Source organism: Panicum virgatum, chromosome 6K (genome assembly GCF_016808335.1).
Source record: "Panicum virgatum strain AP13 chromosome 6K, P.virgatum_v5, whole genome shotgun sequence".
NCBI lineage: Eukaryota > Viridiplantae > Streptophyta > Magnoliopsida > Poales > Poaceae > Panicum > Panicum virgatum.
This window is the reverse complement of record NC_053141.1, coordinates 14076782-14102022: the sequence shown is the minus strand read 5'-3', so window position 1 is coordinate 14102022 and position 25241 is coordinate 14076782. Positions and strand designations below refer to the sequence as shown.

The 25241-nt window shown below is 44.5% G+C and overlaps 2 protein-coding genes across 6 annotated transcripts; one reads left to right on the top strand and one right to left on the bottom strand.

Moving 5' to 3' along the window:
- Nucleotides 1-11563: 11563 nt before the first annotated feature.
- LOC120711831 lies at nucleotides 11564-15329 on the top strand. 5 transcript variants are annotated; one of them, XR_005690497.1, is made up of 4 exons: nucleotides 11571-12170; nucleotides 12268-14217; nucleotides 14661-14820; nucleotides 15051-15329. XR_005690497.1 is itself a non-coding variant. In XM_039997494.1 (2 exons), the coding sequence occupies exons 1-2, from the start codon at nucleotides 11916-11918 to the stop codon at nucleotides 12865-12867; spliced, it is 855 nt and encodes a 284-aa protein (XP_039853428.1). In that variant the 5' UTR covers nucleotides 11564-11915; the 3' UTR covers nucleotides 12868-13483. The 5 variants fall into 5 exon arrangements, 1 of the variants encoding a protein (XP_039853428.1); XR_005690496.1 differs by having other exon boundaries at nucleotides 12268-14574; XR_005690498.1 differs by lacking the exon at nucleotides 12268-14217 and having other exon boundaries at nucleotides 11564-12170.
- Nucleotides 15330-22058: 6729 nt separating this feature from the next.
- On the bottom strand, nucleotides 22059-23885 carry LOC120639104 (the record flags this gene model as incomplete). Its single annotated transcript, XM_039915143.1, has 2 exons — nucleotides 22878-23885; nucleotides 22059-22475 (listed from the first exon to the last, which is right to left on the bottom strand). Coding segments are annotated over exons 1-2 (1425 nt in total), but the record flags the coding sequence as incomplete, so codon positions are not given.
- Between the last annotated feature and the right edge of the window lie 1356 nt (nucleotides 23886-25241).

Genomic DNA, 25241 nt, shown 5'->3' with positions numbered 1-25241 from the left:
GTTATTCAACAAACACCAACTCATTAATAAAGTCATTTAAGAACACACTCTTCACATCCATTTGAAAGAGTTTTATGTTATGATATAAAGCGTACGCTAAAAGGATACGAATGGCTTCAAGTCTTGCAATGGGGGAAAATGTTTCACCAAAATCCAACCCTTCAACTTGTGCAAAACCCTTTGCCACAAGTCTTGCCTTGTTGCGAACCACTACACAATGCTCATCTTGTTTGTTGCGGAAAACCCACTTAGTACCAATGACATTCTTGTCTTGAGGATGTTCTTCAAGAACCCAAACTTCGTTGCGAGTGAAGTTGTTGAGCTCTTCTTGCATGGCCATCACCCAATCCGGATCCTCAAGAGCCTCATCTACATTTGTGGGTTCCAAGCAAGAAACAAACGACTAATATTCACAAAAAGAGGTATATTGATGTCTACGAGTTCTTACTCCACCGGAGGGGTCACCCATGACCAAGTCAATGGGATGATTCCTTGAAGTTCTTGTGAGCCTCTCTTGTGATTGAGACGATGAATCTTCTAGTGGTTCGACATCTTGGGCTTGAGCTTGGGCTTATCACTTGTGATGTGTGTGTCATCAAATGGAAGTTGTTCTTCAACCACTTGTTTATCTTGGGTGTCATGAGGAGGATGTGAGGCGCCATCTTCTTCATCGGATGACTCATAATGGTGATGTGATGGTATACTCTTCTCTTCAACCTTGGAGTCATCCTTGGAAGTGGCTTCAACTTGAGTGGATGAACTTGGTAGCTCCTCAACTTTCTCTTTTGGCTTGACTTGCCCAATGGCAATGTTCTTCATGACTTCCCTTAGTGGTTCATCACCTACATCATCACAAGAAAATTCTTCCCCTTGGGAGCCATTAGTCTCATCAAACTCCACATCACAAGTTTCTTCAATCATGCGTGTGGTATTATTGAATACTCGATATGCTTTGGAGTTTGATGAATAACCAACAAGAAAACCAACATCACATCTACTTTCAAACTTGCCTAGGTGCTTCCTTTTCTTGTAGATGTAGCATTTGCAATCGAAGACTCGAAAGTATGAGATGTTGAGCTTCCTCCCAATGAGAAGTTCATAGGGCGTCTTCTTCAAGCAGTGAAGATAGACCCGGTTGGATGCATGACATGCGGTGTTGATGGCTTCCGCCCAAAATCTTTGTGAGATGCCATAATCATCCAACATTGCTCTTGCAATAGTGATCAAGGTCATATTCTTCCTCTCCACCACTCTATTTTGTTGGGGTATATAAGATGATGAGAATTCATGCTTGATACCAATGTCATTGCAAAACTCTTCAACTTGAGTATTCCTAAACTCCGTGCCATTGTCACTCTGGACCTTCACAACACTTGACTCAAATTCATTTTGAGCTTGCTTGACAAAAGTCTTGAAGATCCCCATAGTCTTGCTCTTGTCCTCAAAAAAGAAAGTCCAAGTATATCTAGAGTAATCATCAACAATTACAAGATAATAGAGATTACCAGCAAGATTTTTGTCGGTGGTTGGCCCAAAGAGATCCATGTGTAGTACCTCCAAGCTTCTTGATGTTGACAAATAAGCCTTCATGAGATGTGATGATGCAAATTGCTTCCCGGCTTGACAAGCACTACACAATTTGTTTTTGTAAAATGTAACATCTTTGACACCAACCACCATACCTCGTTTGAAGGCCTTCTTGAGTTGGCTCATGCCAATATGACCAATGCGGCGATGCCAAAGCCAACCCATGGAGTTCATGGAGAAGTGACATGTCGCCAAGCTTGCATCATTAGATGAGAAATCAACAAGGTAAATGTTACCATGTCGAAATCCTTTGAATATTAAGCTCTTGTCCTCCTTGCTTGTCACTACAACCTCACTATCACTAAAGGTGCATATTAGTCCTAAATCACAAAGTTGAGCAATAGATAACAAATTGAAACTAACCGACTCAACAAGCAACACATTGGAGATAGAAAGATCATGGTTATGGCTACCTTACCCAAATCTACCACTTTTCCTTTTGAGTTATCACCAAAGGTGACATGTTCATGATCGCCCACATCTTCATCTAGTGAGGTGAACATCTTTACATAGCCGGTCATGTGTTGTGTACATCCGCTATCAAGCACCCAATGCTTTCCACTGACTTTGTAGTTCATCTACACACAAATGAATCATTTTTGAGGTTTGGCAACCCAAGCAAGTTTGGGTCCTTTGACATGAGTTACTAAAGCTTTAGGAACCCATAGTTGGCGTGGTAGCTTTCCCTTCATTTGAGTGCCAATGAACTTTTCCTCAACCTTGCCACTTTTAAGCTTGCTTAGCAAGAAATGATGTTCATTGAATTGAGACTTGTAATTAGGAGGCAAGGTAGGAGGTGGGCGAGTAGGAATTGGACACTCCCTTGTATGATGTCCGGTGATGCGACAATGTTGGCAAAATGAGCCAACTTCCTTGTTGAAGCATGTCTTGAGTTCCGGGGACATGGGATAATTTTCCGGAGACTTGGGAAATGATCCAAGTCCATTTTTTCCAAAGTGCCTTGCATTATGGAAGAGAATCTCTTTTTGCAAGTATTCTCCTCTTGTCACATTGAACATGCACTTGATCATGCTTTTAAGTTCCTTCTCAAGTTGTTTCTCCCTATCATGGTTAGTCTTTGAACAAGAAGGAGAAGTAAATGCAAACAAGAGCAGGAGCAAGAACACAAGAATTTAATTGCTTGAAGTAAATGCAAAGGACACGAGACAACCGAATTTTTTTCTGTGGTGTCGAGGAGTTAACGCTCCCCCCTAATCGACATTGGAGCACCCACACAAGGGTATCGCTCCCTTGTTTCACCAAGGAGGAAGTGATCACTAAGAATGCTCCTTCTCCATCTCCGGAACGGCGAGCTTCACGCCGTGTACAAACTTCTCTTCTTGGGACTCCCACAAACTCCAAGAGCTCACCAAGAACCTTTTCGATCACCAAGACCGTCTAGGTGCCGTCAAACACCAAGAGTAACAAGCTCCTAAGTCTTCACTTGACCTACACTCAGTTGGCCCTAGCTCAAGCACACTTGCTACACTTGCAAATGTTGAATTCTTCAAGTGTTGAACACTATCAAGCTCTAGATCATCACTCTTTTACTCAATGCACTCTCTCTTCTTCTCAAGGGTGGCCTCAGGTATTCAATGCATCAAAAGACAGCTTAAATGAGCCATGGAGTGTCCTTATATAGAGTGGAAAGGGTCACATAGCCGTTGGAAGTCTACTGCAGAAAAATCGTGACCATCGGAAGAACCGACGGGTTAGAAAGTGAAGGCGTCGGTTCAATCGATCTCTCTGTGTCCAAATAGTAGCCATTGGGGGTTCTGACACAGTATTCAGGCTTGCGTCATTACACCGGTGCATACTCCGAAGTGGCATCAGTTCAACCAGTGCTGAAGAGGTTTACTGATCCACTCAAACAAACTCTGGAACATAGTACGTCCAATGCACCGATGGTAGTTTCTGAAGCGTCGGTTCAACCGGTGCTGAAGGCGAATCACAGTCACCCAAACATGCTCTCTGGAACAAAGTACGTCAATTGCACCGGTGCTTATTTTTTTTGACCATCGGTTCAACCGGTGCTATAGAGATTGTTGACTTGATTTCTGCTTGCATCCAGAGAAGATAGACCGACAGGGCGTCGGTCCTTCCGCCAAGCATCGGATGCACCGATGCAAGGGGCATCGGTTAAACTGGTGCTTCTGTTTTTCTTCGTTTTCAGCTGAATTGACTTGGAGTTGAATGTAACTTCGATTGTTTCTTCTTTCAAGTGTTGTGTCGACTTCTTTTGACTATCTTGAGCTGTTTTTGAGCGAGTGTGCAAGATTTCTAAGGCCAACTCAATTTTAGTCAAGCTACTAACTTAAGAACCCCTCTTAATAGTACGGTCAAGAACTAAAAACTATAAAGCTTAGCTAAATCAAGTGTCATTCATCTCCTTGTGACACTTGAGACTAGGAAGATCCTTAATCTTTCAAATTTTAGTCCTTGGTACGGATGATTGTTTCGAATTTAGGGGTCTCCTTTCATATTTTATATGAGACTAAACTAATTATTGATTTTTCTTTCAAAACACATGTTAGTCACATATGGTTGTCATTAATCACCGAAATTTATCATTAGCATCTATCGGCCTAGATGCGCTTCACCGCGCTATGTCAGTTGGACAAGGTTGCACAACACATGGGATATGAATAGTCATTGTGTCAGTTTGTTTAGATTCTGATTTCATGGCCTGTGTGCAAAAGGAAAAAGATTATACCAGTGTTCTTTTTACTTCACATTTGTTGAGCAAGGAAAAATAGAGAATGGATGGGAGGAACAGACTGGTACGGTGCTGGTAGTAACAGAAACTAAGGAAAGGAATATAACGAACTTGCCATCAAGACATCCGAAATCCAGTATTCCATTCTAGGTTTGGGTATTAATTCCTAGGTGACCCATTTTATTTTGATTATTCCTGACGCCACTCTCAGTTAACCAGACAACACAAAGTCTGGACTTTTTCGTGACCACATGATGCTGTTGTTGCATGAGTTTTACACCCATATCTTTAATTCGGGGACTACTTAGCTAGATTAAACCCTTGGCCGCGACAATGTGCAACCGACCAATAGCCGTTGCTAGGCTTACCATCGCCTATGCCCACCACTTCGCAATACCCCATAGGCATCGATCCTCTATAGCTGCAGCCATTAATTAGGGAGCCAAAAATTAAAATAATTAACCTACTAGTTTGTGACCGAGATTAATAATTATGTGGGATCACTAAATGAGTGATGGAATGATGGTTCAGAAATGGACGGTAGAACTGACTAGTATTCAGTATCTTAATATATGCTAACTGGTATTAATCCTCAAAGGAAACTGTTTCTTGTGGCTATGATATTTATCAACCCTATTTGTAACTGTAGACACTAGTAGAAAACTTCTCATTCGTCGCTGGCGTTAATACTGGCTGCATTTTGAGCTGGTACTAACGAATGAATTTAGTACCGCTGATGATCGAAGAACAGTGCCCAAAAAATCGTTTAGTACCGGCTGGTGGCTCTAACCGGTACTAATTAAATGTCGTATTTTAGTACTAGCTGTTGTTTTGGCCTGGTACTAAAATGACGGGGCCATTTAGTACCAGTCAATAACACCATCAGTACTAAAATATGACATTTAGTACTGGCCAGTGTTTTAGACCGGTACTAAATGGTCCTCCTCGAGTTACTTCAAAAGAAAAGCACCAATCATCCAGTCACATGTGCGACATAGGTGCAATAGTAAGACAGACTCACGCGAGGTTGGAGGTCGCGGGTTCAAACCCTGGGTATGTGCGTGCGGAGCTCCCTTTATTTTTTACAGGAAGCAAATTATTAGTACCGGTGAGGCAGTACCAGTTGGGCAATTGGTACTAAATGGGGTTTCTCAACTAGTACTAAAGTCTCCTTTTCTGACTGTGAGAAGGATGGAGATTATATATGCCCATAACCAATGAATTAAGAAAGTACTTTATCAAATTATTTTCTAGCATTTTACTTTGAATCACATATGCTGGAGTGATATGGTGGACAAAGAGTTTTTTTTCATCTGACCTCCTGCTTGCGACTATACTGGTTGGGATGTATATGCTGAAGCTGTGGATATACTGCTCGACGGGTGTTTGATGAAATGCCTGCTGTGCCTAGCAATAATACATAATTAGGTATGACTACCAAGCAGAGATCAATTTATTGGCTCTGCTTTTATTTAAGCCACAGTGATGCAGCAACTGGTTTGTATAATGATTTATAATCAATATGAAATGTTAGTACGAAAAATGTGGCCTTCTCCTTTAAATTAATATTATAGTGCACAGTATATATCATTGCGAGGAAGTGGTGGATATGACCTGTAAATTGGAGCTTGCTGTATCTAAATTGCACTCCTTTTATGCAAATTAGAGGAATTATTATGCTATGTGCTGGTCAGAACATGAACTCCAGTGCAAAATTTATAACGGCTTCTTATGTCCTATTATCTTTTAACCATGGGCACAAAGCACTACTAGAAAAACAGCCGTAAGCACCGGTTGTAAAGAGGCATAGGTACCGGTTTTTGAACCGGTACCCCGAAACCGCGACCAATGGCCTCCCTCTTTGTCACCGGGTAAATCAACCGGTGCCTAAAGTATTCTTTGGCACCGGTTGAAAATAACAACCGGTACCAAAGACGTCAGCCGGTGCCAAAGACGGTCACCCCGTTCCATCGCATCCTCTCCCGTTCCCTCGTATCCTCTTCCGTTCTCTTCTCACCTTCCACTAATCATTCAAGAATCGATCAACCACAAAATATTGGATCGACATATACAAAATCCATATATAGATTTATCATTCAAAGAATTGATCACAGGATAATACAATCAACACCCATCTCTATTTCATAAAAATAAGAAAAAAATCACCAACGGCTGGGAGGAGCCGCTCGCCGCCGCGGAGACCCTCGCCGGCCGGGAGTTGCTCGCCTGCAAATTTCCGGTGCAGATGGCGCTGCGCAGACGGAGGAGGCCGGCAAGGGAGGGAGCAGGGGGAGGGGCGGCATGGCCGCCGGGATCCGACCCGCCGGCGGCCCCTACTCGTCTCGCCGCCCAACGTCGCCGTGCCGAGGGAGCTGAAGGCCGCCGCCGGGCAGGACCACCACCGAGCAGGGCCACCGCCGAGCTTGAGGTCTACCATGGAGGAGGAGGGCAAGCACCCGGCTGGAGGGAGGAGGGAGCGGCTGCCGCCGTGGAGCTCGAGGCCGCCCGTGCGAGCTCCGCTGGCTGGCGTTGGAGGCCCCTCTCGCCGTGCGCGCCCACCGCTGCCGCCGCAGGCCCTGCGCAGATCCGGCGGCCGCTGTTGTGGCCCCGCGCGGAGGAGGCCAGCCGGAGATCCGCCACCGCAGCAGAGCTCGAGCCGGGCCGCTGCGCCCCGCGAGGGAGAAGCCGGGACGCCCGTCGCTCGAGCAGGGGAGGACCACGGGCCGGAGAGCCGAGGCGGCGGCGCGGCGCATGGGGAGAGCCGAGGCGGCGGCGCACGCCAAATAGGAAGCGACAAATGTGGTAACATCCTAAGGCCGGCCACAGTGTGGATAGGGATGCCCAAAAATTATGGGACCCACAGTCGAAAAATAGGCATCGCTCTTTGGAGCCGCTGCGTGGAGCAGGGCCGTTTAGTTCCCAAAAAATTTTGGGGCAAAAACTTTTGGAGCCGTTTGATTACTAATTAGGAGTATTAAATTACTGATTAGGAGTATTAAATAAAAATTAATTATAAAACTAATTAGACAGATGGACGGAAAATCGTGAGGCGAATCTATTAAGGCTAATCAATCTATCATTAGAGGTGGTTACTGTAGCACAACATTGTCTAATCATTGCATAATTAGATTTATTAGATTCGTCTCGCGATTTCATCTGAGGGTTAGGGAATGAGTTTTGTCGGTTATCCATATTTAATACTCCAAATTAATGGTCAAACGTTGCAAGTTACTGTAACGCATGAAAATTTTTTGGGACTAAACGGGCTCAAAATTAAAAGTGATGCTATCTACTTTTAGATAGAACCCACTAATAATAAATAATTGTAGCGTCTGTTTCCTTGGCGCGGCAGGAAAATCTCTTCTTTCCTTCCTCCTTTCGCCGCTCCCTCCGTCTTCGTCGTTCCCCACCAGAGCGATCCCTGGATCTCGCCATCCGTCAAATAATTCGAGCTCCCTCCTGGTGATATTACTTCAGCATGAGTTCAATTGCTCGGATCTGGTCGAATCAGAAAGAGAGAAGCAGTAGAGCAGGCAGTCACGCGGAGATCGGCGACGCCGTCGAGCAGGTGGCCGCGCTGGAGAAGGAAGGTGCCGAAGAGCAGGCGGCGCTGTAGAGCAGGCGAAGTCAAGCCCGGGGAGAAGGATGGCGCCGTCAAGCCGACAGCTTCGCGAAGAACGGCGGCGTCGAGCATGCGGCCGCGCGGAGAAGGACGGCGCCGTCGAGCCGGCGGCCGCGCAATGAACGGCGGTGCGTCGAGCATGCGGCCGCGCGGAGAACTGCGGCGCGTCGAGCTGCCGGCCGTGCGGAGGACGCGCTGTCAAGCAGGCTGCCGCGCAAAGAACCCCTCCGGTGCATGCTTCGGCCGGCAGTCCACGTCCAGCAGGCATCGAGGATGGTTGGGGGACTTCATCGCTATGGTTCCAATAAGTTTCAGCTTATGCAAATTTCAGTGTGCATGTACCTGTCACCCTCAGGTATAATGGCAATTTGACCATTGCGAGGCCTATGCAGTTTGTTGCGCCCCCTTATCTTCTTTTGTTCTGGCACCTGACCCTCAAAATCATTCAAGGCTTCAGTTGCCCGCGCTTGCTTATCCATCCGAGGATTAAAGGACTGCATCTCCTGCCACAAACCATGTTAGAACAAAAATGTTAGTAAAAGTTTTATTTAAGCTATATAGAGTTGAATTTAATAGTACAAGCAGCAGAAATAGAACAGTTAATACAGAGTTGAATTTAATAGTAGAAGCAGCAAAATTTTAGTAGCACACATCGTACAAGAATAGGATACATAACAGCCCAAACCAGGATGCAGAGCAGTCCAAACTAGGATACATAGCAAACCTAGACAAGGATACAAGGCAGTCCAAAATAATAAAAGATACCGACTAGGATACACTAGCACAAACACAGATGCAGCAAGTATTTTTAGAAATCTTCCTCTTCATAGCAATCTTCATCATAGGATTCTGCATCGTCTTCCTCGCCTTCTTCATCACTTTGTAATGTCTCGTCCTGTTGTAGACCAACACTTTGCTTCTCCAACTCCTCCAGTTCTTTTGCATCAGTTATTTCATCAGAGGCTGCTGATGCAGTTACTTCAAAATCACCTCCTAGATTGATCACAAATGTGCCTTCCAGCCCATCCTCTTGGAAAAATGAGATGTCATCTATTGGCCCTTCAGTTGGATTTGTTGAATCATTGTTGGTGTCAATTGGAGGCAAACGGTCCCGTGGTGCCACATGGTACACTACCCACCAATCTCTCAAATTAGGCTTGTCCACACAAGGATATGACAGATAATAAACCTGTGTAACCTGACTTGCCAACACAAATGGTTCAAAATTTCGAAGTCTTGAGCTATGCTTCACTTCCACCAAACCAAGATTTTCAGTTCGCCTAACACCCCTAGAGGTTGGATCAAACCAACGGCAATAAAATAAAATCAGATCAAGTTGTTCCCTGCCTTCCCAAGAAATTTTTATGATGTCCTCTATAACACCAAAGTACTCAAGAACATTGCCATCACCATCGGTACAAGCCACACAAACACCACTATTGGTCGTAGCTAGTGTCTTGTTCCTCTCATACTTCTCCGATCGAAATCTATACCCATTCACATCATAGCAACCATAGGAGGACACTCTTTTACGAAACCCATATGAAATTTGACGCAGCACATTGTGAACACTTGATCTGATTGCACACTGCAAAGAATTGCATTCTTTTATTACTAAGTATGATTTAAAATGGAACAAATAGCTAGTTCCGACTGAGTAGGGACATTACTATGTTTTTGAACCAATCAAAGAAGTTAGGGCCATTGTAGCTGCCACATGTGCCTTTCGAACCATTTAATCTCAAGCTACTGATTTCTTGTTCAGTTGGGTGTGAGCGGCCCTTCCACTGTTCGTGGTCAAATTCACTACAAAGACATATAGTATGATTTACAAATTCTAAATTAATACAATGATCTGACTATTTTTTAAATGTAAAACCATAAATTATCTGAATAAATTACATACTTGAAGAAATCATCCATCTCTGGAATGTTAGTTAATATGTATAGAGCTGCTGCCTTGACCTGTTGTGTTGTCAGGTCACGAAAACCTTGTGAGCAGAAGCATCTACCAGTGTGTTCAAACAATTCAATCCCACAGGCCCTCATAGAAGTTGAGCCACCATCATCATATCTAGGTGTTTTGTTTCGAATAGAGTGCACTTGTGATCTAAAATACAGTGAAAGAAAGTTTGCAGCCTCTTCAACAAGGTAGGCCTCAACAATGGAGCCCTCAACTCGAGCCTTATTTCGGACTTTTTTTGTAATGCGCTGAATATACCTATATGTAAAAGTACATTAAGTAAATTTCCACGGTAGCATACTAAATAGGTCAGCCGTGGTCAGCCGCATGCAGCCCCTGTTCCAAGGGCACCCCAATCTCATCCGTGATTTCAACGCCTTCCTGCCAAGGGGATACGTGCTCAGGGACAACCAGCAGTGCCTGTAACATCGGTAGTTGTGTGATCCTAAATCCGGACTGTGTCCATTATCATGTGTGCTATTTAATACTTGGAGTGAGAGGGACCTGATCGAGATCATCTTGTTTGCTATATTGACATGCATGATTCTACTTTTGGGACGCGGGAAATAGATTCGGCGCGTTTAAATGGGTAAGGGGATAATATTATTTTTGGTCATATCATACTACGCATAAATGAAGTATTTATTTGAGCTGATAAATTGGAAGCGACCACTACTAGAAAATGCCTCATTCATCCCTGGCTGTTTGTACCGGTCGTAATTTGGTCCGGTACTAAACTTGTCCCGATGCCATTTTAGTACTGGATCTAAATTTGAAAGCCCTTAGAACCAATTTAGTACCGGGCCAAGCCACCGGCCGGTACTAAATGACGCATTTTAGTACTGGTCGGTGTTATCGGCAGGTACTAAATGTACGCGACCATTTAGTACCGGCCGGTAACACCGACCGGTATTAAAATGCATCATTTAGTACCGGCCGGTGGCTTGGCCCGGTACTAAATGGTCCTTCACGGGTTGGTTCAAAAGGAAAACATCTCTCCCCTAGTCACATGTGATGCATATGTGAGATGGTAAGGAAGCAACACGCAAGGCCGGATGTCATGGGTTCGAATCCTCGCGATCGCGCACGCGCATTTACGCGTGAAAAATTCGCATTTACGATGTGCGTGTGCGGGGCCTCCTAGCTGCTCATCCCTTTTTTCTTTAATTTTTGTGTGCAAAACCATTTAGTACCGGTCGGTAACACCGACCGATAATAAACGGTCGCTTTAGTACCGGGTGTTTTGGTCGGTACTAAATGGCAATGGCATGCCATTTAGTATTGACCAGGCGATACCGGCCAGCCGCCCGGTACTAAATAGGAGTTGCTGACCGGTATAAATGTTAGATTTTCTAGCAGTGGACATGCGCCCGGAAAAGATTTGGTTCGTTTCAATGAGTAGGGAGAATATTCTTTTAGGATAGTATATATGTCGTATGTGCACACAAATGACGTCTCCGGTCGAGCTCGACAAATAGGAAGCGACAAATGTGGTAACATCCTAAGGCCGGCCACAGTGTGGATAGCGATGCCCAAAAATTATGGGACCCACGGTCGAAAAATAGGCATCGCTCTCTGGAGCCGCAGCGTGGAGCAGGGCCGTTTAGTTCCCAAAAATTGAAAGTGATGCTATCTACTTTTAGATGGGACCCACTGATAATAAATAATTGGTTCCTTCGCGCGCCAGGAAAATCTCTTCTTTCCTTCCTCCTTTCGCCGCACCCTCCGTCTTCGTCGTTCCCCACCAGAGCGATCCCTGGATCTCGCCATCCGTCAAATAATTCGAGCTCCCTCCTGGTGATATTACTTCAGCATGAGTTCAATTGCTCGGATCTGGTCGAATCAGAAAGAGAGAAGCAGTAGAGCAGGCAGTCACGCGGAGATCGGCGACGCCGTCGAGCAGGTGGCCGCGCTGGAGAAGGAAGGTGCCGAAGAGCAGGCGGCACTGTAGAGCAGGCGAAGTCGAGCCCGGGGAGAAGGATGGCGCCGTCAAGCCGACAGCTGCGCGAAGAACGGCGGCGTCGAGCATGCGGCCGCGCGGAGAAGGACGGCGCCGTCGAGCCGGCGGCCGCGCAATGAACGGCGGTGCGTCGAGCATGCGGCCGCGTGGAGAACTGCGGCGCGTCGAGCTGCCGGCCGTGCGGAGGACGCGCTGTCAAGCAGGCTGCCGCGCAAAGAACCCCTCCGGTGCATGCTTCGGCCGGCAGTCCACGTCCAGCAGGCATCGAGGATGGTTGGGGGACTTCATCGCTATGGTTCCAATAAGTTTCAAGCTTAGGCAGGTACGTACTATTTTGATTTATAGGGTAAATCAAAAATAGCAGGATAAATAGAGCAAAGCAGTTTACCTCCCTTTTTGTCTTGATTTCCAACGTTCAGCTGTCGGCTGACAGCTGTGACTACCGCCATATCCGAGACCTCCCCTCCACGCCTTTCTCCATTGCCATTAGCTACTCCTCCTTCTCCCAACTGGATGATGATACTTTTGCCCCGCATATTTGGCATAATGCGGCCCCCTCGAGATGTCGCTCGTTCCTTTGGCTGGTGCATCACCACAAGCTGAATACCAATGCTCGGCTTCGCGAGCGCCGAGCCAACAACTCTGGTCTGTGCCCCCTTTGTGCCGTTCCTGAAGATGTTCGTCACCTCTTTCTCTTTTGTCCTCGTGCTAAAGAAATCTGGGCCGTTATTGGCCTCCCGGGTCTCTCGGTCGGTGATGTTGAATCTCTCTGGGGCATCTCCCTTCCTGGTCCCAACATCGACAACGGCAAGGTTCGCTCTACACTTTGGAATATTTGGAAGCGCCGCAATGCTCTGGTTTTCAGACTTGAGGAGGAAACTTGCGTCTTCACCTTGCGCCGCTGCTCAGCCGATCTCCAGCTTTGGCGACACAGGGTGCAAGACCGGCGTGGCGTGCTAAGCTCTGTCTGGATGCTTGGAGCTCTTTCTTATGTAATTATTTTTAATCTTTGTTCCTAGTGTTTTTTCTTTTCCTTGCCAGGCGTGTGTCTGGCAACCTTTGTCTTGCTCTGCTCTGCCCCCCACCCTGTACTTCTCTTGAACCGTGTATCCCCCTCTGTTTTTTGGCAATATATGGTTCAGGCTGGCCCAAAGGGCCCGCCGTAGTTCCGGTCAAATAGAGCAAAGCAAAACAAGATAGATCAATCTGAAGTTAACTTAGAAATACTTGACTAGTTGGAGTCTTTATAGAACACAACACGATATGCTTGAGATTAAAATGTGAAGTAAAAAACTAAAGAGGTACATTCAAACACGACATGCCTGAGTAGAGAGCATACATTGACAATACACACATATTATTGAGAAACTAAATAATTATTCTATGCTTGATCACCTCCAAAACGCTGAAATATATGTTCAACCAAGTCTGCTTTGAGACGACCATGCATATCTCGATTCCGAATATCTTCTTCTATCTCTAGAGCTCTAGCAAACCCATGAATTGGCCCATGTCCATAATTTAACAGTGGCGTGGAGGTACCATTGTCATAGTCATACTCGTAGTCATCATCATAGCAAACTCTAAAAGTATCCCTTTCATCCTCCACAATCATGTTGTATAATATAATACATGCATACAAAATCTCAGCGAGTGATTGCACTTGCCACATACGAGCTGGGCTTCTTCGAATGGCGAAGCGAGCTTGCAAAACACCAAATGCACGCTCGACATCTTTTCTTGCTCCCTCTTGACGTTCTGCAAATATTTTGTCTTTGCTGCATTGAGAACAAACAAGTTAATACACTGATAGTAGCGCATTGATACATGATCTGATTCACAAGAGCAGTACAACAATACTCATTTAATTTAGAGAGGTAGTACAAGTGAACTAGTCAAAGAAAAAAGAGAACATTTCAACTAAAAAACTGAGTAGCTAAGTAAGTCAGCACCTCTTCATGTCGTGCCTTGGTAACTTCATCATAGCTTGTAGTGTCTTTATATAGCAACGCCATGTACTTATCCATCATCTGCAGCTTTGTCTTTCCCTTCTCAGCATCTGCCATTTTATTATCAGCTTCAGCTTTGGCTTTGTGCAGCTTGTGCTTTGGCAAGGGTTGCTTCAGCCATTTTTTCAACAGCAATAGCTTTTTTAACTGAAGTTCATTGAAAAGGCTCACATTTTCATTTGAAATAGTGTCTTCTGAATATACTGACTTGCCCTTTCCTTTTTATTGAGCTTTGGATGTATTTCGCCCTGGTGGTCAGCACCTGGCTGCAGGGTCTGCATCTTCGCTGTCTTGATTTGAAGAAGAATAAGCTCCTGATGCATTCAGCATGCTTCTCTTGTTCATCATTTCTTCAATTGTGTAAGCTTTACTCCACTTGGGTTGATCCTTCACTGCTCTCCACCAATACTCCAATGCAAAAGGTCTCTTTTTGTTAACAACTTTTTTGTACTCTTCACGGGCTCTTTCCATGACTTGGTCATCAGATTCGCCACTAGCATGCTCTCTCCTTGCCTTGTCATAACATCCATTGAACTTGGTAATAAAAGGTATAGTCTTGTTCCAATGGTTTTTCAACTTAGCTGTTGTTCTTCTTTGCTCTTCGGGTGCATGCAAATTGTACTCTACTGCAACATCCTTCCAGTACCTATCTCCCCTTCTATCAACTCCTTGAATTGAATCATTAGAACACTTCAACCAAGCACTTACTAACCTAAGGTTTTCCTCCTCTCCCCAATTCACACGCCCTTCTTTCTTTTGGCTTTCGTCAGGGCTGCTATCGCTCTTCTCACTCCAATATGCAGGGTTAGCAGGATCTTCTTGTTGAAGTTGCTCTTGGGACACCGGAGAAGCTGAACCAACAGGGCTGCTCTCATCAGCTCGTGAATCACTACCTTGAAAGAAGGCGATGGATCCAACTGGTGTTGCTTGTCCACCTCCCTGTTGTTGTCGTCTCAGGCCCTGGTAAGTACCCTGATGATAGCTTCCTTGTGTGAATGGGAATTGTGGTTGTGGGTAGCTTGATTGAGCTCCAAATGGATTGAATAGATGTACATACTGAGGGTTGAAATTGGGAGGGTATTGTGGTGGTGGATAATTCATAGGGTATTGGGTTGGAGGGAAATGGTGCTGCTGCTGACTAATTTGCTGCTGTTGACTAATTTGATTTTGTGGCTCACCATTTCTGATTACAGAATTCAAGAGATTTGACAAAGAGGAAGTGTTCTCCATGACTACAATACGAGAGCAATAGATTTGTATGCTCATGTATATGGTCTCTGTGTATATATATAGCACTTTAGTCTAGATGAGCCAACGGTAAAATTCTTGTGTCCGTTGAATGTAGACGTTGGCTGCATGCAGAGGGAGAGAGTCAGGTTTCAACTGCCACTGTTGCTACAGTAAATATATGTTTCTTTACTCTTTGGGCACCGGTGAATGTAGATGCCTTGCTTCCTGGTTTTTGGGCATCACTTTAAGTTAGCTTCACTAGCTGCAAGGGGTGGAGTGATGTCCAAACCTTCTCTCTCATGTTTGGGCATCACTCTAGGAACAACACTGTGGAGGGCCTAACATTCTTAAATTCTGGTTGGAGTTTCTTATATAGTCCGGTAATGATCTCAACAACCAATGCTTCTAGACCTAGCATGGATACCGTGATCAGTTCTGGTGTTTCTGTTCTTACCACGTGTTGTCTCTTGGGCCAGCGCAGACAAGCATTCAAATACCGGTGCGTTGATTGGTTAAGCAGATCGACAAGAATGTGGGTGTTCTGCCGTATAGAGTTCATGTATTAGGAGGAAGTTTTGTTACAAGTCACAATTCACAATACGATGAAGACTTTAAAAATAGAGTTGAATGATAGGCAATAGGGTCAAGGATTAACTGTCCGACAGTTTACACACCCTGGAACCACACGTCAAGGTGTGTATTGACAGTTTCTTCGACCTGTAAGATTATAGTAGGCTATCTTTCACGCTTCTAAATCATTGTTTCACCAAATGGGTGTTCCCAACCATGGAGTCATGACAGATAAACCATACGAGTCATCCACAGCGCCATGTCAGTGCAAGCTAGAAGGCATCCACTGGTTACTTCAAAAGAAAACATTCCTCTCCCAATCACAATTGCTGTGTATGTGAGCTTGTAATTAAGGAAGGTATGTGCAAGGCAAGAGGTTGCAAGTTCGAATCTCATCCACCGTGCACGCATGTGGGCCTCCTTCCGGGTTTAAAATATTTCTTTTGGACACGCGAAGCTTTGGTAACTAGTGGTGTTTCCACCCGGCCGGTACTTTAGTACCGGGTAAATTACCCGGTGATGAATACCGAGGCTTTTTGTGTCGGTCTCGTAGTATTGTTTGAAGAACTGGTACCTATGGCTCTTTTCAACCAGTACCTATGGCCCTTTTTTGCAGTAGTGTCACGGGCTTGCCAATGTGACTAAGAGTATAAGTTGTGGATTTCATCATTTTAAAAATATCAGTTTGTGGTTGGCTTTATAAATCAACAAATAAAAGAGAATTGCCAATGAAACTTCGTTTTGTTTACCAGTTGATGAATAGATATCACTATTGAGAACTGCCCCAATTACCAATAAAAGAGAACTGCCCCAGTTCTTGGGTTAACAAAAAGTGAACTAAAATTGAATGACATAGGAATGAGGTAATTCTCATGATAATTAGCTACACTAGAACCCATTAATATAATTAGTGATATGGAAAATTTTCATGGCTAACATGGTGTGGTGTTTAGCCACCAAGCTCTCTAAAGAATACCCCGAGGAGATTGATTGTAGGCAGGAACTCGCCAAGATCAGAACGCGATGGTGCAAGGAACACAAAGATTTAGACAGGTTTGGGCAGCCGAAGCTTAATACCCTTATGTCCTATGTGGTGGTTTCTATTGCCTTAGGTGATTGTCGATGTTTTGGAGGGGTCCCTGGCCGCCTTTATATAGTCTGGGGGGCAGAGTTATATGGATAGTCCTAGCCGAGTACTAGCAGAGTTCTACTCCAACGAAGTCGAGTAGTTTCCTTGTACATCAACTAGTCCTACTTCCATACGAGTAGTTTTAAAAGAGGTAAAGGACAACCATGTGCTATCCTTTACTATAGAATATTCTATGCCTATGAGTAGTCCTGCTGCCCTGGGTCTAACAAGCCAGCGACCTCTTCGTAGTCGAGTCTTGCAAGCGCCGAGTACTTCTGAAGACGTCACCAAGTGCTTCAAGCGCTTCTAGAATCCTCCTACGCTTCATCGAGTGCTTCGAGTAGTCTTCTGAGTACTTCCTTGGCTGCATCGAGGCTATTAGGTGCTCAAGTCCCGAATCTTCTTTTATATGGTGTGTGATGAAATCGCGCTCTATATGGAGTAGCCCCCGAGCCTTAGGTTGAATCACAGAATCAGGTTGAGGGTCAAACCAGTCTTCACTTGTAAAATCTTTCAAATCACCTTTGAAAAATAAGCCATTTATATTATATGATGGATGATTCACCAGAGTCATGAACCATCAAAGTTGTTACAAACTCTTGAAGGGGATCTACCCATATGTTCGATTGATCCAGGTCCCAGGACATACCTAAGCAAGCTAAAGCATGCACACAACGATTACAAGAACGTGGAACATAATTCATCTCAACACAAGCAAATTGCGTGGATAAAAGAAACTTTGCTTCTTCAAATAAAACATCCCCCGGGACTTGTCAAAATCAATCAAATTAACCAAAATCTTGGAGTCTGATTCAAGTTGAACTCGCATCATACCATGGTCTGTTGCTGTTGTGATGGCTGCCAAGCAGGCTTCACTACTACAAAAACGTTGATTTGTCCCGGTTGGGAAACCGCTGTTGTCCCGGTTTCCCAACCGGGAACGCCTGTCCGGGACAAAAGGGCACCCCCTTTTGTCCCGGTTGTGGCAACCGGGACAAAAGAGGACCTTTTGTCCCGGTTGGTAACACCAACCGGGACAAAAGGTGCAGCCAGCGCCCACGTGGCTGACGCACCCTTTTGTCCCGGTTGGTGTTACCAACCGGGACAAAAGGTCTCTTTTTTTTCATGTTTTTCTTTTCTCAATTCTTTTTCTATTTCAATTATACTTTTGCATTTCAATTAAACTTATGTATTGGAATTCAGTGTGTATGATCTCCACTAATATATACATATATATATAGTTACTTATATAATATTTGTCCTAGATAGTTTTCATATATAAATTATTTCACTTATATATATATGTATACACATATCTATACATGTGAATTCCTTTACATATGAAAATGTCTAGGACCAATATTATATAAATATATATATATACACATATATATTATTGGAGTGCTTATATATATAATACATACATACTCCATCATATTTGCATAGGTATATTCGTTCTTAATTACATAGTAGAATTTGCCTTTTGGAAATTTAATACATACATACATACTCATAAATAGAAATTTAATACATAGACACACATATATATTTACATAGTTATATTCGTTCTTAATTACATATATACGCGTATATTGTCATATTTACTGTGATTGTCAATATTAGATATTCCATCATAGTAGAATTCGGCTTTTGGATCGAGGACTTGCTCAACAATAAATCCGGAGAATTGTTCTTGAATCGCCATAACCTTTTCCTCCGGTATGAGTTTATCGCGCATCTCCCCGACCTATGGAAAAAGGGGATAATTAATTTCGACTAATTAAAATACGAGTTCAAATATTAACAAGTTTTTTTACTTACTTCCTCCTCCCAATCTGTCCAGCCCTTTGGAGGACCTACCAGACCATGGATGTTCTCGCATACATAGTATGCGCACAATACAGTGCCTGGTTTCTGCCTCATACACTTTAAGAGAGAAGAAATTATCAGGTATTTACATGAATATATAATAAAACTAATGAATCGTGCAACGAATCATCCAAGCGCGTACCGGAAAATCTGTCTTGATCTTCAATTCCTTGTCAAATTTGCCTGGATGATTTTTAGCGAATTCTTTCCAAACCCTGTGCATGATTAGAACAATTATAGTCAAGTAACAAAGTGATTCAAATTATCGGTCATGGACGGAGTAGTGGTAGAATTACTTTTTCATCATGTTAAGAAGATTTTCGTATTGTTCTGGAGGTCTCCTCAATGAGTCCATAACCACGAGTAGGCTCTTCTCGGGAATTATGACAATTAGGACAAAGTGTTCACTGCAAGATTATACGGAGGCAGTTCTTGGTAGTTAAGGTTTAAACAATTCGATTATAGAATAGAAAGAGTTAGACGGAAGGAATCACTCACGCAAAGTTGTAAGGAAACAATATCATTTGCTTGTTGTGATGAACGCTTATGTACTTGAACAAGTTTTGGAATATGTCATCGGGATTGTCCCGTAGAAGCCTCCAATTACAAGTAATTGGGTCGATGAAGCCGAGGTGAGAGTATCCCTTTCTTCTGCAAGTATGTATCTCCATTCTACATGATACCGAATAAATCAAGAGATCAGTATGTTGAGATCATGCAAAACAATACGTAAGGACAGTAAAATACTTACAGAACCCACAAGCCGACCATAGAGATGTCGAGGGCCTCCTGATGGAATAGTTGGTAAATTTCTTCCCAGTTTATCCATATAATGGCCTCCCCCCGTAAGAAATCGTCATCTTTAATCTTTGCGCCCTGCATGAAGATGCAATCGGCCATCGCACGCATGTAGTGCTGGTGCAGCTTATACATTTGCGTTGGAAGCACAGACACTACTTCGGGGGGTACAAGAGTTTTGCCGATCTCAAACGTCCATTTGACGACCACATCGGCCTTTGGAATATCTTCTCCCCCTGCAATCTGAGCGGCCGTCAGGTTTGATTCTTTCAGAAATGTAACAAAGTCTTGTTCTTGCGTCGTCTGTCCCACTACGAGAGGCTCTATTGATTGTTTCTTTTGGGCTCCGAGCTGTGGAACGTCGGACGACGACGACTTTGATTGTCTCTTCTTTTTCTCAGTAGTTTTGATAATTGTGCGTTCGTAGTCTGAAGGGGGGTCTCTCGGAATGAATTTTCTCTTATTTGCTTCGCACATTCCCTTAAAAAATTTCAAATCTATCGGATTTAACACTTTCTCGGGCTCCGGCTTCGGCTTCGGCTTGAAGTGCTCTTTAACTCTTTCTTGAGTTATCCGATCGCATTCTTCAAGGCTCATGTCCCAGGGTTTAATAGGAGCCTCCTTGGTTTTCTTCTTCTTTTCCTTCTTCTTTGGAGGCTCCCTAGCCGGTGCAGCTACCTTCTTTGCCGGCGGCCGTTTCTGCTTCTTTGCCGGCGGCGGAGGGGGTGACCATGGAGGCGACGGTGACGCTTGAGTGTTCATCGGCGCATGAGATGATGGTGATGGAGAATGTGCCGGTGAACCTTGCCGAGACAGTGCTGCCCTTGGGGAGTTTTGCGGAGATGCCGGTCTTGGAGAGGCATGCTGAGATGCCGGTCTTGGTGTTTGATCATCCGACTTTAGGACAATGTAGCGCTTATCCCATAGGATGTAGCCATGAATGGCTTCTGCTAGTGTCCTCTCCCCATCGCCTCCAGGAATATCAAGCTCGAGCGTCTCCCAACCCTGGCACACCTGCTCCACGCCAACTCTTGTGTATCTAGGCGGAATTTGCTGCCCGTGGTACACGTCGCCTGGTTCGGTTGGCATGGCGGTACCGTACGCAACAGTGAACATTAAGTTCTTAACGGCAGTCTGCAGGTCACAAGGTGTCCGGTGGGTGATCTCATCCACTGGAAATCGCTGCGGGGCCGATGCTTCAACTGCGGCCTGGATCCCCGTGGGCTCGGCAGCGGCGACGTCTGTGGAAGCGCAGCTGCTTTTCCGCTGAGACAGGTGATCGGCTGCGACACTAGGCTCTGGAGGCAACGTTTGCGCTTGCTGTTGCTGGCTCATTGCTACGGCCACTTGGCGTTGAACCTCTTCCTCCAGTCTTTGATCGTGTTACATGAGCCGTTCCTCTAGCCTTCGCAGGTGCTCCCGCTCATCATTCTTTCTTCTTTGCCGGCTTCTATATGAATCAATGTATTCCCTGAACCCATACTTCCACGGAACCACGCCTTTGCCTCTTGTGCGGCCCGGATGCTCTGGATTCCCAAGGGCGTAAGTCAGCTCGTCCCTCTCTCTATCCGGCTGGAATGTTCCCTCGGCCGCTGCTTGTATGGCCTCCTGTAGTCTCTGGGCTGCTCGCTGGATGTTTGGCCCATAGATGCAGTCACCAGTCAATGGGTCCAAGCTTCCCCCGTGACCATAAAACCAGGTCCTTGACCTTTCAGGCCAGTTCATGGTCGCAGGTCGGATGCCTCTGTCAAGCAGATCCTGCTCCATCTTCTCCCATTTGGGTACTGCAAGCTTGTAGCCTCCTTGGCCTAGAGTGTGATGGTACACTTTCTTCGAGGCGTTGTCTTTGGCCTTCTGCACCTTCTGAAGCCCAAGCTCTGAAGACTTGTATTCCACAAATGCATCCCAGTGACCCCTGAGCTTTTCGAGCTCGCCGGTAAATACGGGTGTGGTCCCGGTCTTGATATATTTCTTCGTCAAAATTTTCTTGAATGATCGCAGTTGTTCGGCCATCTTACTCAGGGTCCAGCGCTTGCATATCTCTTCGGATTCAGCTGGAACCGTGAAGTTTTTCTTAAGCTCCCGCCAGCACCATTCTTTTTCTCTTTCGGGTACCGCATCCCGTTCCTCGCTTGGATTGGAAGCTTTCCAGAGCCTAAAGCTGATCGGGATGTGGTCCCTGACAATACATCCGGATTGTCTTATGAATTTTTTGGCGGCAGCTTCTGGAGCGATCGGTTCGCCATCTGGACCAACTTCCGTTATAATGAACCGCCCTTCCAGTTTTTTTGTTGGGCCTCGCTTCGTCTTTTTCTGCTGCGACGATGATCCAGACGGCTATAAGCTCAGTCATAAGCACATGGCAGTCATCAGGCAGAATCCCCCGCAGCACAACCGGAAGAAGTTCAGTCATAAGCACATGGCAGTCATGGGACTTGAGATTTGTAAATTTCTTCTCTGCCAAATTTAAGATTCCTTTTATATTGGATGAGTATCCAGATGGAACCTTTATACTGCTCAAGCAGTCAAACATGGTTTCTTTCTCTTCCTTGCTAAGAGTATAGCTGGCAGGACTTAAGTATTGTCGTCCATTATCTCGCTGTTGTGGATGTAAGGCATCTCGTTCTTCCATACGTTGCAATTCTTGACGTGCTTCTACTGTATCTTTTGTCTTTCCGTACACTCCCAAGAATGCTATCAGGTTGACGCAAAAATTCTTCGTGAGGTGCATCACATCAATTGCATGACGAACATCTAAGACTTCCCAATATGGTAGCTCCCAAAATATAGATTTCTTCTTCCACATGGGCGCCATTCCATTTTCGTTCGGAACAGGTTGGCTACCAGATCCCTTTCCAAAAACAACTTCTAGATCTTTTACCATGTTGAAGACGTCTTTACCACTACGGTGCATCGGTTTTGTTCGGTGGTCCGCTTGGCCTTTGAAATGCTTGCCCTTCTTTCGTACCGCATGCCTGATGGGAAGAAACCGACGATGACCCATGTATACAACCTTCTTACAGTGAGTCAACCATATATTATCGGTATCATCTAAACAGTGTGTGCATGCTTTGTATCCCTTGTTCGAATGTCCTGACAAGTTACTAAGAGCAGGCCAGTCATTGATCGTTACGAACAGCAATGCTCGTAGGTTGAAGTTTTCCTGTTTGTATTCATCCCACATCCGTACACCTTCATCGCCCCAGAGCAATAAGAGTTCTTCGACCAATGGTCTTAGGTACACATCAATGTCATTTCCGGGCTGCTTTGGACCCGGGATAAGCACTGGCATCATGATGAACTTTCGTTTCATGCAGAGCCATGGTGGAAGATTGTACAGACAAAGAGTCACAGGCCAAGTGCTATGACCACTGCTCATCTCACCAAAAGGATTCATGCCATCCGTACTCAAACCGAACCTTATGTTTCTCGCATCCAAATCAAATTTAGGGTACGTTCTATCTATTTTTCTCCACTGCGACCCATCAGCGGGGTGTCTCAACATCGAGTCTTTCTTGCGTTCCTCTTTGTGCCATCGCATCAACTTAGCATTATCTTTATTTCTAAACAGACGCTTCAAACGTGGTATTATAGGCAAATACCACATGACCTTCGCAGGAACTCTCTTCCGGGGAGGCTCTCCCTCGACATCTCCAGGATCATCTTTTCTAATCTTGTAACGCAATGCACTGCATACGGGACATGCATCCAAATTCTCGTACTCGCCTCGGTAGAGGATGCAGTCGTTGGGGCATGCATGTATCTTTTGCACTTCCAGTCCCAAAGGGCAAACAAGTTGTTTGGCTTCATACGTTGTGGCAGGCAATTCATTGTCCTTAGGAAGCATTTTTTTAACAAGTTTGAGTAATTCACCAAATCCCTTGTCGGATACACCATTTGTCGCCTTCCATTGCAGCAACTCCAAGGTGGTGCCAAGTTTCTTAAATCCATTTTGACAATCTGGGTACAACAACTTATGGTGGTCCTCTAACAACTTCTGGAACTTCAACCTCTCCGTTTCACTCTCACAGTCTGCCTGCACATTGTGCAATGCTTGCCCCAGATCGTCGCTGGGATCATTTTCTGCTACATCTACTTCGGGCTCTTCCATGGGAATATCGTCATCGAATGCACCGATTCCAGCATTCCCGGGAAAGTGGTCGTCAAAATCTTCTTCTTCATTGTCTTCCATGGTAACCCCCTGTTCTCCGTGCTTCGTCCAACAAACATACTTTTTCATGAAACCATTTGCGAAAATGTGGCTGTGTAGGATTCTTGAAGATGAGTAATCCTTGTTATTGTTGCAATGAACACACGGGCAGCACATAAAACCATTCTGCTTGTTTGCCTCAGCCACAGACAAAAAATAATGCAGGCCATCAATGAATTCTTTCGAACGTCGGTCAGCATTGTACATCCATTGCCGGTCCATCTGCATTTTAAATAAATCGATTTGAATTCTTTACACGTATCGAATAAATAAAATATATCAAACCTAAATTAAACTAAATGTAACATAACATGAATAATTAAAAGATATGCAATATCTATCATACATCTTGATTAATTAAAAGGGGTACTTAATCCATTACAGAACTTAACAAAGGAGTACTATACATGAAATTTAAAAATTCGGTCAACAACACATAGGTTTTCAACCGTCCTTGCGTTGGAACGCAGAATGTTGTAACGGATTTCTTGTTGGCGCAGAATAAGATGGCGGAGCTGAAACCTCCGAGTTTGGTGGTGACGAACCGTAACGCCGCAATAAATCCTCAAGATCAAACGGAGGTTCCTCGCCCCTTGCCATGCATTCTCTATATTCTTTTTCCAAATAACGGAGCGCTGCCCTATGAAAAGCACTAGGTTTTTTGGACCGACGACCTACTCGAGTTGTGCCCTTCTCTCCAGAAGGACAACGATCACCCCCACCGGCGCCACTCCCTCCAGCTGTTGAAGCCATATTTTACTGAAAAATACCTTTATTTTCCACAAAATTATAAATTCTTACCATTACAAAGCAAAAATTATTTACTATTACAATTACAATGATCAGATTAATAACTCTTGCAAATAACAATGAAATTATATAAAAAAAGACGAAATGTATCATTAATCCTCAAGAAATCTCTAATTAATTGAAAGAAATCTCTATAACTTCTAATTACTTTGACACCCAGTAACCTCAACCCTGCGGTGATGACACTGCCTTTCGGGGGGACACGGTGCGGTACAAGGATGTCACCAATCGGCTAGTCGCAGCACCAACATTTACGATTAATAGGCACAGCACTTGGCACAGGCAGCATGCTCGTTCATATGCTCTCAGTACAACAACGGCATGCTGACTGCGTCAAATGCTGTCTTCTTATCAATCGGAAGTGCTGGTGATGCGACCAACCGATTTGCGACGTCCTTATAGCGCATCGTGTATCCCTGAAAGGTAGTGCCATCACCGTTGGATGGAGATTAACGATGTATACTTGTTTCGAAATAAAGATTTTTTTAGCTTCTAGATGGTTTCAATGTGAGCCTGATTAAATACATCACTAGAGTGTCAAAATAATCCATTCATAATACAAAAAATTCTATAATATACTCATTTCATTAATTCATTCACGAATAAAAAAATCAACTATCCACAATATGGTCATATATACAAGTACATCACATGAAGTATCTACACTCATTCTAAAAATTTCTACTATCCATATACTCATCTAAATCTAAAAGAAAATTACGCCTACATATGCAATCTAGCTAGCAAAATAATGTCCAAGAAATGAGC